At 35.9% G+C, this 19,193-nt stretch overlaps 1 protein-coding gene across 3 annotated transcripts; it reads left to right on the top strand.

The window, feature by feature from the left end:
- The first annotated feature begins 4,059 nt into the window (after positions 1–4,059).
- Positions 4,060–18,777, top strand: LOC107794106 (phosphoinositide phosphatase SAC6-like). Of its 3 annotated transcripts, none has more exons than XM_016616567.2 (21): positions 4,060–4,220; positions 5,732–5,895; positions 5,988–6,071; positions 6,534–6,661; positions 6,760–6,851; positions 7,610–7,667; positions 7,838–7,894; positions 7,981–8,014; positions 8,131–8,211; positions 8,861–8,967; positions 10,167–10,253; positions 10,349–10,426; positions 10,632–10,702; positions 10,780–10,878; positions 11,828–11,927; positions 12,965–13,073; positions 13,253–13,325; positions 13,934–14,027; positions 14,431–14,523; positions 17,794–17,860; positions 18,374–18,777. In XM_016616567.2, the coding sequence occupies exons 2-21, from the start codon at positions 5,748–5,750 to the stop codon at positions 18,502–18,504; spliced, it is 1,791 nt and encodes a 596-aa protein (XP_016472053.2). In that variant the 5' UTR covers positions 4,060–4,220; positions 5,732–5,747; the 3' UTR covers positions 18,505–18,777. The 3 variants fall into 3 exon arrangements, with proteins under 3 accessions (XP_016472053.2, XP_016472054.2, XP_016472052.2); XM_016616568.2 differs by having other exon boundaries at positions 4,138–4,277; XM_016616566.2 differs by having other exon boundaries at positions 4,145–4,487.
- The last annotated feature ends 416 nt before the right edge of the window (positions 18,778–19,193 follow it).

Raw genomic sequence — 19,193 nt, 5'->3', positions numbered from 1 at the left:
GTTTTGCCGAATTTCTTTAGCAAAATAGAGGGCACATGTTTCTTGGTGAGGTTGTTCCCCTTCATGGCAGTGACGTAATAAGTCAGGTGAGTCGGTTGTTCCGTCGTATATCCTGAGATATGATGGCATTTTGAAGGTCTTCGGTATGGCAAGTGGGGCTGTTTCTTCACTATACAACAGCTCTACGAACCTGCCAGCGTCCCTCTTCGGAAGTAGATTTGGGGCGCCTAGTATTTTGTCGACTCGTTCTTGGTATTCTTTCATTTGGTCTCTGAGCGTTTTGTTCTCATTCTCCATTTCTTCCATGCTCTTTAAAACAGCGGCGAGGACGCTGTCACCTGAGTTGTCAGTAACATTGTGAGTAATACCTGGCGTTGAAGGATTTGGTTGATCGCGTTGTTCGTCTCCTCGCTGTACCGTGTGGGTTCTCGCAGTTTCTGTGATCGTGCATGGAGCTTGTTTGTTGAGAACTCTTACTAAGGTATCGGCCAACCACGCTTCGAGGAGCTTTTTCATGGAATGTGGCATCTATTCTCCTGTGGACGTAGATGCCCCTTTTCCATTTGGTTTCATCGTGCTACAATGGGGGAAGGCGACCTCTCGCACCTGAGGGAGGCAGTGGGTGTCACATCATTGCCCAACGCTTCATAGCTCTCGTTGATAGCATTCATGAGGTTGCCGAGGATGTCACCTGTCACCTTAGTTTTGTCTCCTTGGTTACTTGCCATGTATACTTCTATACATGTAGAGAGGGAGAAAAACTTTGTGGTTTGTTGGGTTAGCAAAAACACATGAGTTGTAGATCTAATGAAAACTAAAAGATTAGCTAAGAAGTTCCCACAGACGGCACCAAACTGTTTGACCCAAAGCTTAGATCTAGGTTTAAATAATTAGATTTAATATAATAGAGTCAACATTAACCAACATTAATGTCCAAAAGATATTTTAACTAGCTTTGTAGCAAGATGATACGTATATTACTTTAGCTAGTAATAAATGACAATAGCAATGACAATGTTTAATAATCCAAAAAGGTAGGCGATAGTATTAAACAACATTAAATAGCAATGAATAATATTTACGTAAATAAGAGCGCATGAGTAATCCAAAAAGGGGGAGATTTGAAGATATTCTTTCTGATAATGATAAACGATTTATGAGCCTTTGAATATTCGGATCGTCCTTGGATCATGGGGAAAAGCTAAACGAGAATCTCAAGAAAAAGATATATTTTGTATTTGTGCAATAAAGCCAGATTCCATAGAGAATGTCAATGTATTTTCTTTGAATATCTTATGTCTTTTATAATTATGTCTCTTTCTATTTATAAGGAACATATACCTAAAAATACTAACAATACAGGTACAAATAATATCCACTAGAATATTCTCTTTAACAGTGTTTTAAAAGGCGTGGGCATAAGGCGAGACATTTTACATATGCCTCAACGAGGCGTAAGCCCCATATGTATTTAATTTTTAATATTTTATAAAATAATATAATTACAGTAAATATTAAATTGCATAAAAAATGAAGAAAACTATAAATATGTGGAATATATATATGTGCGTGTGTGTGAGCGCACGCGCTTCATCCCTACAAAAAACTTGTCAAAACAATCTATTATATGCTACTTAGAAGCTCAAGTAACTTGAGTCGAAAAGAATACAGTTTTCTACATGGAGGAACAAAAAGGATGACTAACCTGCAATTTGAACTTTGAACTTGCTGCTATGAAGGAGAATTGAGTTCTCTTTACATTTGTAAAAAAAAAAATTGAATATTCATTGCTTTTGGAAGATATTAGCAGACTAGCGGACAAGATAAAGAATTGGGAAAGACCATGAATTGGGGCTTAAATCAATAAAAAAAGGTTTTGACTTTTATATTTAATTCATTTCAGTTCCTTTTTAAAACTTTTGAGTAATTACCAAGCTAAATTTTGAGAATTTGGGTATTATATGAAAGACTTATTCAATAAATTTTATTTTAATTTGAAAAAATTTATGGGGGTTACGCCTCACTAAATAAACGCGCCTCGAACGCCCGGTCGTATGCCCTGAACGCCCGGGTGTACGCTCCGAATTGCTACGCGTCTTGAGATTTTCGCCCCACACCATCGCCCCAGGGCGTTTTTGGTGCGCCTTGCCCCATGGCTCACCCCGAAAATGCCTTTTAAAACACTGCTCTTTAATATCTTATCCTAAATGTAGCTGTTATTATTCTATCTAAGACGAATGCTCGACCTCGACCTTGATCCATAATGACTCAATGACTCATCGACCCCGCCCTTCACTTTTTAAGAGACCACTTCGACCTGGGCAGGCCTTTATCGAAGTCGTACTGGTGACACGCGGCAGTTCATTGAGGCCTTCTTAATGCTGATATGGTTTAATCATATCAAAGATAATTTTTGTCCCATACACTCAGACCTTACCTCTACATATGAGGGTAGAGAGACTGTTTTCAATAGGCTCTCAGTTTGAGAAAAGATACAAAAGAAAATAATGACGTAAGCAGTAACAACGACAACGTAAATGGCAAGATAACCAAAGACGAAAGAAACAAAAAGTAGAGATAAAAATATAGGAATAAAAAAATATGAGAATATACTAATACTATTGGTACGTACAAAAATACGTTCGACTATCTACTAGTCTTCCATCTTAATTCGCGACATCCATATCCTGCTATTAAGGGTCGTATCCTTTGACAGCTGAAGCAATGACATGTTCTGCCTAATCACCTCTCCCCAATACTTATTAGGCCTACCTCTACATCTCCTCATACTACACATGGTCAACCTCTCACACTTCCTTAGTGAAGAATCAATGCATCTTCTCTTAACATGTCCGTACTATCTTAGTCTCGATTCTCGCAACTTGTCTACTACGGAGGCCACTCCCATTGTCCCAAATATCTTTATCTTTAATTTTATCTCTCTTGGTATGCCCACACATCCACATCAACATCCTCATTTCTGCTACTTTTAACTTTTAGACATGAGAGTTCTTGACTGACCAACACTCCGCATATATAACATCGTCGGTCTAACCATCATTTTGTAGAATTTATCTTTTAGACCCGGTGGCACATTTTTTTCACGCAAAACACTAGAAGCGAGCCTTCATTTCATCCACCCTGCTCCTATGCGATATTTACATCAAACAACATATAATTTATATGATTAAGTAGTGTGTTGAGATGATAAAATATTTTATTAGCCTTGATTAAATGAAAAATGTTACAACAAATTTTTTCCTAAAAATAGTTCTGGTTTAAACTTGAAAGAGCTTTGAGTTTTTCTTTTAGAAAGAAAAAAAGAGAGAATAACGTGGGTCGTGGGGTGATCATTATGGTACTCCACCAAACCAGCGCAGGTTGACAGGGCGAAAGAACATTTTCGAACATATGGACATGAGATTTTGCAATTATATTCCTCCAGCACTATTAGGCGCCTAAGGTCTATTATAGTAACACTTCGGATTAAATAAGTAATGAGTTTAAACAGTGTATACATTTTCATATCATGTTAAGTTCACTAGTACAATTTTTCATCATTGAAAGGAGTTTATGTTTTGTGCGAATAGTATAAATTTTTTTTTAGGGAAAAAGGCCAAATATAATTCTCTATTTCGGATATTATCTACAATTAATTTTCGTTATACTATTCGACCAAATTTATCTTATAGTTATACTATCCGGTCGAATTTATCCTACAGTTATACTATCCAGCCAAATTTACTCCTACCGTAAACTTTAAAAAAATACTATTTGATCTGTTAGGTAATCCAAAATTTCCCAATTTCCTTTTATTTAAATCATTTGTTGTTTCTCTCGCTCCACTATTTAAAAGTTTGATATGATAGAGGTAAATTTGGCCGGATAATATAACCGTAAAAGTAAATTTAGCCGAACAGTATAACGGAGGTGAAATGTTGAAAATATTAGAAATTATATGAGCAAATTTGGACATTTTCTCATTTTTTTAATATATCAAATTGATCGTAACTCCTCTAACAACACTTCTAATAAAATAGAATATTAACTCTAAAAATTACTCCACGTAAGTCTTCGATACTAAACTAGTGAGTAATTATTTTCCATTAGTTCCATTAATATAATATACACAAAAAACAAAGACAAGAGTACAAGAAAGTGGCTTGCTCTGCTCCTGTTGGAAGCGAGATCCAAGGAAACAGTTCGGTATTCCGTTAATTGTAAGCGAATCAAACGTTATATCATTCAGTTTTGAGTTTCTGCGCCCAAAGAATAGTGTAACTCAAAGAACCTTTCTTTCTTCTCCTCTCTAATTTATTGTATTACTACTACTTTTTACTTTTTCTGTTTTCTGTTGCTGCCATTCTTGCTCCTCCTTGATTTTGGGTTGGGCTCAGCCTTACCCCCCCCCCCCCCTCTTGACCAATTGATTCAACACTTCTCCACCCCTTTTTATTGTTGTTGTTGTTGGCAGATTCTCCAATCAGGTATTCAATTTTTTTGCATATTTTATTTATTTATTGTTTGTGGGGTTTCATTATAGATCTTGTTTATTGTGTTTCTAATGTTGATGGACCATAAAGTTCATAGCTTTTTGAATTCTTCAAATTTCATGAAGTTATGCCAAAAATGTAAAATCTTGATTGCAGAACTGGTAAGGGGAATCTCAATTCATTGTGAGATCATTCTTGAGATATTTTAATTGGAAGATGTCGATTGCGTGTATGAAACTGGTTGCAAAGTTACCCGGTTACTGTGCTGGTAGGAGGTAGTAGGTGTCTGGTAAAATAGTCAATGTGCAGGCAAGCTGGCCCGACGCCACAGTTATCCAAAAAAAGAAAAGAAAAAAAGTTGGGACATCAGGAACTTGACATATTTTGTAGGAAGGGACCATTAGAGTTTTGCTTGGATATTTTTTTTATAGAACTTTTCTGGCATAGTTCTGATCTATGAAAGGTAGACGATAAAGAAGTAATCACGTGCTATTGGATAATTTTGTAGCCCATAGTATGGAGATTAAAGCACAAATATGTTGGTGAAAACACCCTTTTTATAGTGAAGTTGGGACATCAGGAACTTGACATATTTTGTAGGAAGGGACCATTAGAGTTTTGCTTGGATATTTTTTTTATAAAACTTTTCTGACATAGTTCTGATCTATGAAAGGTAGACGATAAAGAAGTAATCACGTGCTATTGGATAATTTTGTAGCCCATAGTATGGAGATTAAAGCACAAATATGTTGGTGAAAACACCCTTTTTATAGTGCAGTTAAATATATCAAAGTTTGATATAGAAATGAAGAAACTTTAGGGTGACAGCATTAGTAAGTTGTGGCATGAGAAAAAAAGCAGCTGAAATGGCTCAAGATAATTACTTCAGTACTTCACCTAGTGTAAGAAAGAAAATAGTTCGGAAGTATTAGCTACTGTAACTTGCGGACACCACTTTTGCAAGTTTCCATCAGCATTAGTTTCTTCTGTGAGTTACTTAATGGAGACAGTACTTGTGCACTATATAGTGATAATTTGATTCTTTGTCTCCGTAGTAAATAGGAAACATAAACTAGTCACATGCATATATTGCAAGCATATCAGGGGTTACTTGTCCTCATTGCAATTTGTTGTCCTCCTCCTAGAATTCTTATGCTGGTCTATTTCTTCTTTTGACACTTAAACTGATATAATAGGATGATTTAGTTTGTTGATTTTGTGTTTTTCTGCTTTTATAGTGATTGAATTCCAATAATGATGGAGAAGGGAGATTCTTCACAGAAACTGTATAAGAGGATGCGACTCTGGGAATTTCCAGATCAGTATGTTGTTGAGCCTACTGATGGATCCTCGGGGTCATGTTTGGAAATTAGTCGGGTGGATGGGTCAATGAAACTAATAGGTGACTTGCTTCTTTTGCTCTTTTCAAATGCTCTGCTGATTTTTTTTAATAAGCTAACTATGTGTTTTACCTGGTATATTTCTCTTCATTAGATGAGATACCAAATTGCAGTTCACTTCGTGTTCCCAAAATTCGGACAATTTTTGGAGTTATTGGGATACTAAAGCTTTTGGCAGGCAAGTCTGTAAAAGTTTGAGCTTTTTTTCTTATAGTTACATAGCGCATAACTGTAATAGCAGTTGAGTGCATTTAGGAATCCCTTTTTTCCCTTAACATATCTATGTTTTAATAGAAGAATATTATGATCAGTAATTACTAATTAGTATGTGAAAGTATCCCTTTTCTTGATCATTCTCTTCACCGATCTTTCTGCAAAGTATTTTGTTTAGAATCATTACACCAAACTCTTGGTCTTGTATAGATATGCTTATGGTTTAGTTGACATGGAAAGAAAAATTCAAGCCTTAAATTAAAAGTGACTAAAAAGTTTTATCATGTCATCAAACCCTCCTCCTTTTTTAGTTATTATATTTATACTCTGAGAAGAATAGATAGACAAAATATGGTAAAAAGAAGTTGCAGGGAAAACATCAGACTTCCACAAAAGAATGATCATAAGTTTTTTTTATTGGGTTCAGGGTCATATTTATTGGTCATAACAGAACGCGAAAGTGTTGGATCTTACTTGGGACACCCTATCTTTAAAGTCTCGTCAATGAAGGTTTTCCCTTGTGATCATTCTCTCAAGAACACTCCTGCTGAACAAGTAATTTCTCCTATCTACTTTCTTATCCTTGTTTCTTTTTGAGACATATCTAGTTGGTTTTGTTTCTGTTGCAATGATGTATCTTCGGCTTTTGGCAGAAAAAAATGGAAGCTGAGTTTTCTGCACTGCTAAATGTAGCAGAGAGGACTCCTGGTCTGTACTTTTCTTATGATGTCAATATAACTTTGAGGTGAATTATCTTTTCAACATTTACAAATGCTTAACTTAGCTCTGTTGTCTTTATTTCTTTTCTTCGTGCTTGGAATATTTTTAACAGTAGCTCCTTGTGCCTATTGAAAACCATTTATCTGATTATTTTCCAAGAACTGGTAACATTCTGGTTGAAAGATTACTTATAAGTATTGACATTAAAGCATGGACCATGAACTTTTGAGCTTTAGATGTTTGATGTTTGAATTGGTTGTCTTTTGACGTATAGAGAATAGGTGGAAACAGAACAATTTATGTTGAGACTAAGATGAGCATACCTCTTGGGCTATAGTGTTCTTTTTGTTATTTGAACTGATAGTCATTTTGACCATTTGAGTCACTTGGGTATCCAACTGTTAAAAAGTTTGAAGGATTTTTTTTCCTGTATCGTTTTTCTTTTTAAATATTTCTGTTATCTTTGAAAGTTCTTATTTTTAACCTCTCTATGCTGATCTCATTACATTGAACCCCCGTATAGTGTTTACATTTCTACCTTAAACAACAAATTAGGCGAGCTATATTTCATCTATCTCCCTTTGTAATAGATCTTATTTTAGGTTAGTATTTTTGGAGGTGAATTCTATGATCTTAATACTTTTTAACACCTGAAGTATACTTGATCTTAATTTGAATTACACTGGAATTTATGGCACACTCTTATCGCTGTTACATTTCATCTGATTTTAAGACCATAGGGTGCAACCGTCAATAATAAGAAACTTATGGTTCCTGCTGCAGTGCTCAGCGGTTGCATGATTTGGGGGATGAATCCAAGTTGCTGCCTCTGTGGAGACAAGTAAGTCTTTTTAGATGCCACATAGAAGTATGTCCTTAGTGTAGTCAATGACTTATATGCGGTAGCTTGTTAGTCTTTTTACTGATATATCTACCTGTAGTTGGTTGACAAACAATTGAGATCTTGAATATTGATTTGATAACGTTCACTTTTCATTTGTTTTTGCACAGGCAGACCCTCGCTTTCTTTGGAACAACTATATGATGGAAGTGCTTATAGATCATAAGGTAAATATATTTTGTAAGTTGCATTCTTTTTGTTGGATCGACCTCTAGATTTGTAACTCATCTGTTTTTCCATGTCATATTTTCAGCTTGACCCCTTCCTGCTTCCAGTTGTCCAAGGCAGTATCCTTGCAATTCAGTTGTACATAGATTTTTTAAACTAGCATGGCTACTTCTATTCCTGTTTATGGGTAGCGTTGTTTGTTATCTTTTGAGGTTTTACCTTAACTTTTCATAAGGTTTTCACAACTTTCAAGCTGCAATTGGGAAAGACATTGTTGATGTTACGCTGATTGCAAGGAGGTGTAATAGGAGAACTGGTATTCTAAGCTTTCTTGTTCTTTCCTTCTTAACAGTGCAGTTTGACAAAAATGATAAATGAAAGTTAAGGAATGAAATTGTAGATGTTCGTTTTCTATATGACCATCAATCCTCATTAACTAGTGTATAATATCAATGGTGATTTAACTGTGTAATCCTCTGAAAGTTCATAATGCACTTTGTTTTCTTGTTATTCGAGTCTTCATTTTCTGTCATTGGCGTATGCACGAAATTCTACATATGATTCTTACTGCGTTATGTCTACTATGATTTGGACTTTGCTTACTTTCATCCATTATCATTTGTGAGAATTATGACTTTCTTGTTACGATCATTACTCACACCCACTTCATATACATGTCAGTCAAAGTAAATCCTGGATCGATGTTTTTTAAGTCTATCAAATATCATGGACTTTTTTGACACCTTGGTGGCCGTATTGTATAGATGGCTTTGGATTTAGTTTCTCTCTCATAATTGATTCTAGCTTATTAGATTGGTCACTATTGAAGAAAGTAGCCTTACTTTTCTCATGTTTTTCAGTTATCCTTGAAATAGTTGCTAGATTTTCTGATCAAGGACAAAGAGCTTTTAGAAAACTAAAAAACAATAACCTTTACTCTCGCTTATGTTAACTAATTAATATAGGCACTCGGATGTGGAGAAGAGGTGCTGATTCTGATGGGTTTGTTGCAAATTTTGTGGAAAGCGAGCAAATTATACAGCTGAATGGGTGTACTGCATCATTTGTTCAGGTAGACTTGTTCAAAAATTTGAGTGTGATTCTTTCGACATCCTATCTTGTTTCTTATGAATTACTTTGCTTGCTTATTTGGATGATTCGTGGGTGATACCTTTTCTCTTTTCTGGTAAAAACTTAAAATACATTTAAATATGGCATGACTTTATATTCTCTTGAGAGGAAATACTGCAGTTCACTTAGGATAATCAGATAAACTACTAATTATAGTACCTTTGTTCCTCCGTGCACTGTGTGACCAAGAGTTGCATGGAGAAGTATATCTACTTGAGCTTTCTGTTTATCCCTTTCTTTTTTTCTTTTTCGTGTTGGGTTTGTGGGGGGGGGGGGGTGTTTAAAAAGAAGCTTCGCCCGTTTAGGGTTGTTGGACAAGTTACCTCTAGAATATTTAGGTACTTAACCAGTTACCAAAAACATTTTGGTGTAAAAGATCTTTCTGTCTATAAGTCATGCTTGGTGTGTATCAAGATTGTATGTGAAACACATCAAAATTTGTTTACGAGCTTAGTGATCAAAGAAGGTTCAAGTCTCAATATGGGGCCTTTGAGATCGACAATACTGTTTGGATTTGCCAATGGCAATAAAACTTCATTAAAATGTCAGATAACTTAGAACTTCTGTTCGTTCCTTCCTACAGTCTGCAGGTTTATAGTTTACCCTCTGATAACAGCAAAATTAGTGAATCTCTGCAATGAATCGGTGATAAGTAGCATATAAACAATAGAAGTTGTAGAAGTGGCCGTAGAAACTCGGTCTGCTGTACGTCTATATTGTTCTATTTGCTTGACAATTTCTGGGTTAGCCATCCTTTGGAACTGCATCTCCACTAGGAAATCCACCAAATTAGTCTTTCTATTTAAGCCTGGATGAATTTCTCAATCTTGGCATTCATATCTGATTTGACTGATTCCAGAAGTTATATTACTAGACCACAAAGTATTAGAGGTTCCTTACGAGTTTTAAAATCATAAATATGTGATGGTTGAAGTTAGACTTTATCATCTACAAAAAAGAAAACAAGAAGTTTTTGGCTTTTAGTAAAATGAGAAGTTGGGAAAATTTCAATCTTAAATGTGTACTTGCATTCCTGCTGACATGATATACTGGTTTGCTTCATCGCATGCACATGTTTGTATTGCCTTTTTTTTGAGATATCACGTTGTTTTGTTTAACTTATTAGTTTTCCTTTTGTAGGTCAGAGGGTCAATCCCACTATTGTGGGATCAGGTTGTTGATTTGACATATAAGCCTAAGTTTGAGATCGTGAAACTTGAAGAAGCAGTTAAGTAGCATTTCAGCTTTTCAGTGTCTTCATTCTCTTCACATTGTTTGTACACTTCACTGATAATCGCTTGTGTGTTGTGACATATCCACAGCCTAGAGTAGTTGAGAGACACTTTCTGGACCTCAGAAAGAAATATGGAAATGTTCTATCAGTTGATCTCGTCAATAAGGTATAACTTTTGAATAGTATTCTACTTTTGCCAGACTAGTCAATCTGACAGTTCTTTTAAAGGAAAATGCTGCTTTAAAAGATGTTCTCTGATACATAGAAGGTTGTTTCATTTGCATATGGAAAGACACAACTATGAATATGTCCATGGTTATGTGTAACACAATTTTATTGAATGATCATTTCTTCTCTGAAACTCTTATCAGCATGGAGGAGAAGGGCGCTTAAATGAAAAGTTTGCCAATGCAATGCAGCAAGTTGTTGGTGATGATGTGAGGTAGGATCTTTCTTTTGGTGATCAAATCAATGTACTAAGTTGCTGGGCTGCTGTCTAATATGGAACAAGTTTTGCAGATACTTGCACTTTGATTTTCACCATATATGTGGGCATGTTCATTTCGAGCGTCTTTCGATCCTTTATGAGCAAATTGAGGATTTCTTCATAAAGAATAGGTATGATCTCCTTTGAGTTCAGAGTTCATGTATATATTGTGTAGTGTTATCCTCTTTCCTTTCATGTATGGAATCTAGTTTCCTGGCCCATTATCAGCCACCAATCTGTGACATGTACTTTGGGATCACATAAGTGATGCTTCTAGTCTCAATCACCCAAATCTCTTAGAGTTGGATAGAGATCGTGGTGGAGGTGGGATGTGCCAGCACTTATCCTGGCCTGCATGTTGTGAGGCAGGACGGTCTAAAGTATGTAGAGCATTGTCAGTTTAGAGTTGAGTTTTAGTTGGTTTTATGTTCTTTTTTCTTTTTTCTTTTTTGGGAGGTGGTTTCTAGTTACCTGCTTTGCACCTCTTCTTTCCAACTTGAACTTGAATGACAGGTTTTTTCTCAATAACTAATCAAAAAGTGCAACTTCAATTTTGATGTTATTGCACTTCCTTTTAATTAATCAAAGAATTAGTTCACTCTCAGAAATCAGAAAGCAGGTGAATAAGGATGTTTATCTTATATTTATAAATCTATAATGCAGGAAGCCTATGCCAAGACTACCTGCATTGCAGGCAAGGCAAGAATACTAGCAGCAAGGCCATAATTTTTTTTTTTTTTTTTATGATTTAAAAATTGATGCGAAAAATGAAAAATAAAAACCACATATGAGAGAGAGAGAGAGAGAGAGAGAGTCCTGAAAAGGTAAAATAAAAAAGAGGGAGCATGTTGATACTTGGACCAAGTAACAAATCATGGCATTACTGTCTTTTAAATAGACTGTGATGCTCTGCATCAAATAGTAAATGTTATACTGTTCGTTGTTTCATTATGCATAGAGGAGTAGAGAGACTATCCCAGTCGTTCAGCAATCGATATTCTTTGTTGTTGTTAGCAATCTACATACTTTATTGTTTTTCCAGTATGTCATTCTTAAATCGATTTCTTGTTTCAATGTTAGGTATTTTTTACTGAACGAAAAAGGTGAAAAAGTTGAGATACAACTTGGAGTTGTGAGGACCAACTGCATTGATTGCTTAGACCGCACAAATGTCACTCAGGTATCTCCTACCTATGGAAATATTACTAGATTTGTATAGAGCTATGCATGTAGAAAGAGTTCAGATTTATTGGTCCAGGGAGGAAAATATTGAGTCCCATCTGCATTACTATGTAACATGTTTTAGTTCTGCCGCTATATAAGGATATCCATCTATTTTTCTGGCTCTTAGATTGATGTTGTTATCTTTTTGGCCTTTCTTGTTGATATTTATTGTTTCTATTGTTTCTTCTCATCTTTCTTGAGCGGAGGGTCTATCAGAAACAACCTCTCTACCTTCCTAGGGTAGAGGTAAGGTCTGCATACACACTACCCTCCCCAGACCCCACTTGTGGGATTCCACTGGGTTTTTGGTTGTTGTTATTGTCGCTATGTAAGGATACTGCATAATTATTTGCATGTTCTTCCTATTTACACTTTATCACATATTTATGCTCCTTTAGAAGCACTTCGAGAAGTTTCTGTTGAAATGTTGGAGTAAATTAACGTGGTTTTATTTCCAGATATGAGTCTTGGTTCTAGTTTGGAAAGTAGCTTGTATCCTTAAAGATTGTACTGGTAAAGGAAGTATTGTCTAGCTGTCTGAAAATGATCTCAGTTTGAAAACAGCTTCTTATGTATATGTTTCAATTTCCGAGCAAACGAGTCAAATGTAACTCTATAAGGATCTACATCCATAGTAAATTTTGTGGCCCAACTTTGTATTCCTGCTTAACTTCTTCATGATGTTAACCTATCAACTTCTTGCTAGCAGCATAAGCACGTTACCTTTTGTGCAAGTTCGTGGGCTATGTTACTCCACTTTGCTGGATCCAGGGTTAATGAATGTTATATGTTCCTAAACTACTAGAAAGTTAATTACTGCCCACCAATTTCTTGTCTTTTACTTTTGTGGTGGTGGAGGGAGGACCAATATTTTTGAGTTGACACTTGAGTCAAGGCAAGAGGAGCCCATACTAATTAAGCTAACTCAAATCTGCATTTCTTCTCTTCTCCCACTTATAAGGGAGTTTTCTACTAAATGATATTCATTTGCAGAGCATGCTTGCTCGCAAAATGTTGGAATTCCAACTCAGAAGGCTTGGAGTTTTTGATGCTGAAGAAGCTATTAGCACACACCTCAACCTTGATGAGAGCTTCAAAATCTGTGAGTAATTTTTGATAATCTGTATTTAAATATTCTCCTGAAGAATAGATGTTGCTTCATTGGCGTTTACAGCAGAAGAATTTGTACTTCAATGGTTTTCAGGGGAGCACCTTTTTATATTTTGGCGTTTACAGGTTCTTGTTTTGTCTCCTTTTTAACTTCATATCGTTTAAATGCAGTGTGGGCCAACCATGGGGATGATATAAGCTTACAGTATTCTGGTACTCCAGCCCTAAAGGGTGATTTTGTCAGGTACAACTTTTCTCTTTTATCATTCTAAAGATGTCCCTTTCTTGTTCTGCTGAAATGTGTAGATGCTATTTATAGGAGGGATGAAACCACCAGGCACCAATTTTTGTGCTGCTATACTTTCAGATTATAGGCATATTTTAGTTCTGCATATGTGCTGTTCTCGGGATGCATGTAGTTGAACCCGAATTCATGCATATGGATAAAGGAGGAGGGTTGCGATAGGTTGACAGCGCCACATAAAACTTGCCAATTCATGATGAATCCTCATAATACCCCCAACTTGTTTGGGACTGAGGCGTAGTTGTTGTTGTTGTTGGTGGTGTTGTTGTTGTTGGCCTTAGCAGTATTGTCCCCCAATTAGGTTTGTTTTTGTAAATTTCAGTAATATTATCTAAAGAAGGCTAATTCATCTTTAAAGGTGTATAAGTTCTTATGCTGGAGAGCTGAAGGTGTCTTTTATTCAATATTTCAAAGCATTATCATGGGGTTTAACACTTCTGTGTGCATGTACTTTCATCAATAATCTTGAAACTCTATTATTCTGAACCCAAGTTTTTGGTCACCTATCATCGTCATGACTGCACTTTAACATGGCTATGGGTATGCAGATATGGTAAGAGAACAGTCCAGGGGATTGTCAATGATGGATGGAATGCCCTAATGCGATACTACTTGAACAACTTTGTTGATGGTACAAAACAGGTATTGCTGCTTCATACATGAATTCATACCTGCAATTAGTTACTTAATGTTACTAGGCGTACATCCTTTTGTACCACCCTGTACTATGTGTTCATGTAAAAAATTGAACAATCATCTGTTGAATGATATTGAAATCATGTATCTGGGCTTTTCTGGAATGTAGCGGTTGCGATTATGCATTGGTTAGTGTCTCGCTAGTCACGTGTTTTCATTGTGGTTATTGATATTTGATGAATAAGTTTCTTGTTAACCACTAAGGAGATGATAGGATTAAGAATGTACAATCTGTTATATGTATCAGTAACTAGTTTGATTGGGTGCACATTCACTTGAGTTCAATTTTATACTTCTCTCATGTCTATTTAAACACTGACATTTTATTTCCTGCTTATGCTTTCTGAAGGATGCAATCGATCTAATGCAAGGACATTACATTATGTCTGTTTCCCGAGATATGACTGCGACATCGCAAAAAGGAGGCATCGAGGCTATAGCTGTGAGTTTATTGATATTCTTACCATATCAACTTCTTTTGCTCCTGTTTATCAGATTTGACTGAGTAGCTGTTGTTGGAATAGCAAATTGTTGCATTCTTTGGTAACTTTACAAAGTTACAGTAGTTTGACTGAATTTGATATTTCATGTTCTTGACTGTGATCCTCTTTGTGCCTGAGGTCGAGCTCAGGGACAAAGCAAAGAAAGTTATACATGACATATCTTAAAATTAGGATAACAACAAGTAGTTAAAACTGTAGAATAGCATCCTGAGTTAGCATGGATATGGCATTAATTAGTGAATCTCTCTTGTGAAGGTTGATCCATCATGCTTATGCTCTTGCAAATACCCCAACAAGTCACTAATCTGGTGCAAGTACATGCTAAGATCTCGAATGAACTATACTAACTTAAATTGGGGTTACTTGCCAAAAATTGCACTAGGGCTATTAATGTGGATGTTTCACTGCCAAAGTTGATGAGAGCGTGAACTAACATTTATGCATTGAAGAGATTGTTTATTATTTGGCCAAATACATACGCAGCCCCTTAAACTTGGCACCAATTTTCACTTAGACACCTCAACTAAAACTTGTTCCTATTGAACACTTCAACCCATCAAAAGTGGACCAATTGAACACCATATGCTGAGATGGCAAAAGAAGTGTTTCTTACCTTCCTTGAGCGCGTGAATTAGTTTTCATCTTTTTATTTCCCTTTTAAAAACTCATTCTTTTCTCTCCCCACTGCTGCCATCACCCTTCTTCTCCTTCCTCCTTCCCAACACCATTTAAGTAACTTCAAGCCGATACAAATGTAAAAATATGTAAAGGTGCATATAACAATTGAAGTTCACTGAAGCAACTGGAGGTTAATCGTAAGCATTACTGAAGCAACAGGAAAGCAGCAAACTTATTGCTAGTAAAAGACCAAAACATTCAAAAGCATTTCAATAATAAAAAAGGAAACAACGGAGGAAAATAAGCTGAAAAAGTACTACCATGTGAGTCTTCTTGGATTGAAAAGGTTAAGAATTAGAGGTGAAAATACAGGAAAATTAAAAACTAGTTTGAACTGCCATTCTTTATACTTTACGAGCAAAAGTGGCATTTAATTCTACCTCAAATAAATGAACATTCGCCTGGTTAACAAGAACCCAGTTGATTTTAATAAAATTCATAAATACCTACTTGAGTAATTTTGGAGAGAAGTGAGAAACGATAGACTGAACATTTAGAAATAGTGAAATACTTATGCAGTCCTTGTGTGCTTGCTTTGTGCACCGGCACAGCAGAATTCGAAGCTACTCGGCGTACTAGCCCTATAACGGAGAGTCTTTTTCCGATTCGGCCGACGACCACCATAAACCACCACCTTCTACTTCTTCTTCTTCCGGCTGATGCTAACACCCCCTCCTTCAGATTCGGCAATGCCTTCTCTTTTAAAAATACGACATTTCCTTCCTTATCTTTGATTAAAATCAAAACAGGAAAAAAAAAAACAATTCAAATAAAGGTAGCAGACATAGCTCCTTTCTGCCAGTGACCATTTCCCGGCGAGCATCTCCTTTCTCTTTCTTATTTTTTTGGTCAGATTTTTTTATTCTGTTTCTCTCCTTTTTGTTGCTGACATGTAACTTTTTCATTAGTGTAGTCTGACACTTCAAAAGAGTGTGAGATTCACGCACTAGTGTTGGTTTCGGATTGTTATATTTGTGTGCAATTGGTCCACTTTTGATGGGTTGAAGTGTTCAATAGGAACAAGTTTTAGTTGAGGTGTCTAAGTGAAAATTGGTGCCAAGTTTAAGGGGCTACGTATGTATTTGGCCTTATTATTTTGTGCCGAAGCAATTTCTAAAGCACAGGATGGGACATGTGAAATCAAAGTGCATTACTTCAGTGCTGCTGCAAGTACATGAGAAAAATGATCAAAAGAGCCGTATGTTCTAGAGAGTTGGGTGTTTAGGTCGTAATGCAATACTATTTAACAGGGGATTCACCCTATGTTGCTCAGATCCTTCAAAATCCTTGCGACACTCGTGTCGATCAACATGATTTGGGTGTGGGTGTAGGATCTACACTAGATTAAGTCAACCTAACTTGGGTGATTTGACTACACCTATGGCAGAGAAGTATTAAGTTGATTGGGTAGTTGGTTTTTGATTTTTGATTTTGGTTTTGTCATATATATATATCCACATAAAGTTACTAGAGCACTTAGCTATTATACAATAATATTAAGTGTTTACAAAGAATTTAATTATACTAGCTTTAATAACTTCAACTAATTGTTGAATATATACTTGTATAATCGTAATATACCTTTATTGACTGCATCTTAACATCCTTACTCACACTCCTGAATGTATCCCCGAATCCTAAGATTTAGGTGATGATGAATCTGTGTTCTAGATCCACACATCTGTCGCGTTCCCGCACTGAATTCAAGCAACATAGTATTCACCTCAAGTATATTCCACTTATATCATTCCCAAGAATTGGGAAAGAAAGTTGGTTAAGCTATGTCTTCACTGAGCTCTGTAAATTATGAGGACAGGCAGTTGTTTAAAGTTTCTCTGGAAGCCATTTATGATCTCAAACAAAAAGTAGACATGCAGCTGAAATGAAAATTGTCAGCTAGAATATACCAGTATTTTAAGACATCTGTATATGATAATACTCTAACTCACAATCGGAGTTCAAAGGTTAGAAATGTGTTTTTTTTCACCAGCTGCATCATTAAGTGACTATGGTACCCACAGCCAGAACTGTATGCGCGTATAATGAAGCAGAAACAAGAACATTGATTTCCTTAAAGCATGGCTTAATTGATATATCTGACTACTAACTTATATGAATTATGTAACAATAATATTTGATCATCCAGAAGTTATAATTGTAAAAAAGTTATGAACCCTGTTCTGCACTGCTAATTAGGTTGGCCTCGTTCCATTCTTTTTGAGCTTAATTTGGTTCACCTAATTGGCCAAAGGACAATTGGCCTCTTCTGCGCCATGTCCTGATATACTAGTATGTTTTAAGATCTTATATCTACTAGAGAGCCATTTCTTTGTCTTAATGTGACCAAACTTGTTGAGCAGGCAAATAATATGTTATCTTTGTTCTTTATATATCTTCAGTTTTGTTATACTTCTTTTTTATTTTCTCCTCCTAACAATTATTGAGTCCAAATGTGTGCTGATATTTTTTTCAGACTTTGATGTTGTCAGTCATATAATCTCACCTAACTATATAATCTTATACACATGCAGTCATTTCCTCTGGCCTTGGGACTGATTTTGACTGGGCTATTTTTTGCTACCTTGTCATTGGGGAGAGGTGAGTTGCCATACATGGAAAATTTTCTCTGATTCTGCCGTGTGATCATTACCTTTTGAAGTTCAAACCAGTTCAGTTGCTTCTGGTCTAGTTTTTGTTAACCTTTTCTTGGGAGGAGAGGGGAGGGGGAGGGGATGAAGCGTTTTATATGACCCCATGAGCTTTTTAGAGAAGATGATCCATGTGCTAGTTATATCTTGATCATGTTTTATATTCATGCCAGTTATCTATCATGACTTCAAAGATGCATCATAATTAGGGTTAAAGGGTAAAATGAAACAGCCTAAGGAGTGTGTTTTTTCCCTTAATGCTGCATTTTCTTGATCTCTTTTGTTCTTTTCTCTGTGAATGTACAAAAAGGCAAGTCTGGTGGAGGGAATAGTTCTATACTTGGTAGTAAAGGATCTTTGCCAATGTATGCATGTAATTGGACCAGTACAGCATTGTGACAATCTTTACAGTTCTTGATACTCATAAACCTTACACGCACTTCTTGTTTTATTCCACCTGCAGTTAGGAGTGATGTTTGGAACCTATTATTTTCACTGGTTTGGGCAAGCATAAGTTTGGCCATAGCTGCAGTTGTGAAGGCCAATGGTCGCATGTTCTGTAACAGGCCTCGCTTGCACCAATCTAGGCGTTGATTTACATGCTGGATTTTTTTGCCATATTTGCTGAAACTGCCAGGTTTTCTGGTTAACATGTTAATTTACTATCTTATTCTTTGTAATGTCACATGCTATTACATTGGCTATACGAAAAATTATATGTCATGGCAAGTTTGATCATTTCATTTCAGATGGCTGGCAAGTTTGAAATTTTGTGAGAAATATAATCTTTGCTTCAGCATAAGCCAATGTAATTTCTGCAAGTGCCTTTTTGGTTCTCAAATTATGTTTGGTTAATTTCTGTTTGCACAACGTCTAGAAAGATTGAAGCTTTCATGTGACAATAAAATGTTCATGATTTTCTTTATGAATGTCAAAACAAGTAAAGAAAATATGAGTAACAACACCCTTCATCAGCAACTCACTTATTATTTCGACTAAAATGTCAACAAGGCAACAACAACTCACTTGAATTGAAAGGAGTTTTTCACCTGATAGTACTGCAGTTGTTGATCAACTACCGTCCGCTATTTCACTTGAAAGAAGCATGTTATTTGCATTTCATATAATTTTGGCTTCTAAAATGGTAGATTTGACAAGTTTCTCGCATTGAGAATATAACTATGATGCCTGGGTATTATTAAAGAATGGGTCTGCAGACTATTTTGCCTTTATTAAGAAGATTATGTCTTGTCTCCTTTTTTCATACGTCTCCAAATTTCAAC

This window comes from Nicotiana tabacum, chromosome 17 (genome assembly GCF_000715075.1).
Source record: "Nicotiana tabacum cultivar K326 chromosome 17, ASM71507v2, whole genome shotgun sequence".
Classification (NCBI taxonomy): Eukaryota; Viridiplantae; Streptophyta; class Magnoliopsida; order Solanales; family Solanaceae; genus Nicotiana; species Nicotiana tabacum.
Note: the sequence above shows the minus strand (reverse complement) of the source record. Positions and strands in the feature narration are given on the sequence as shown.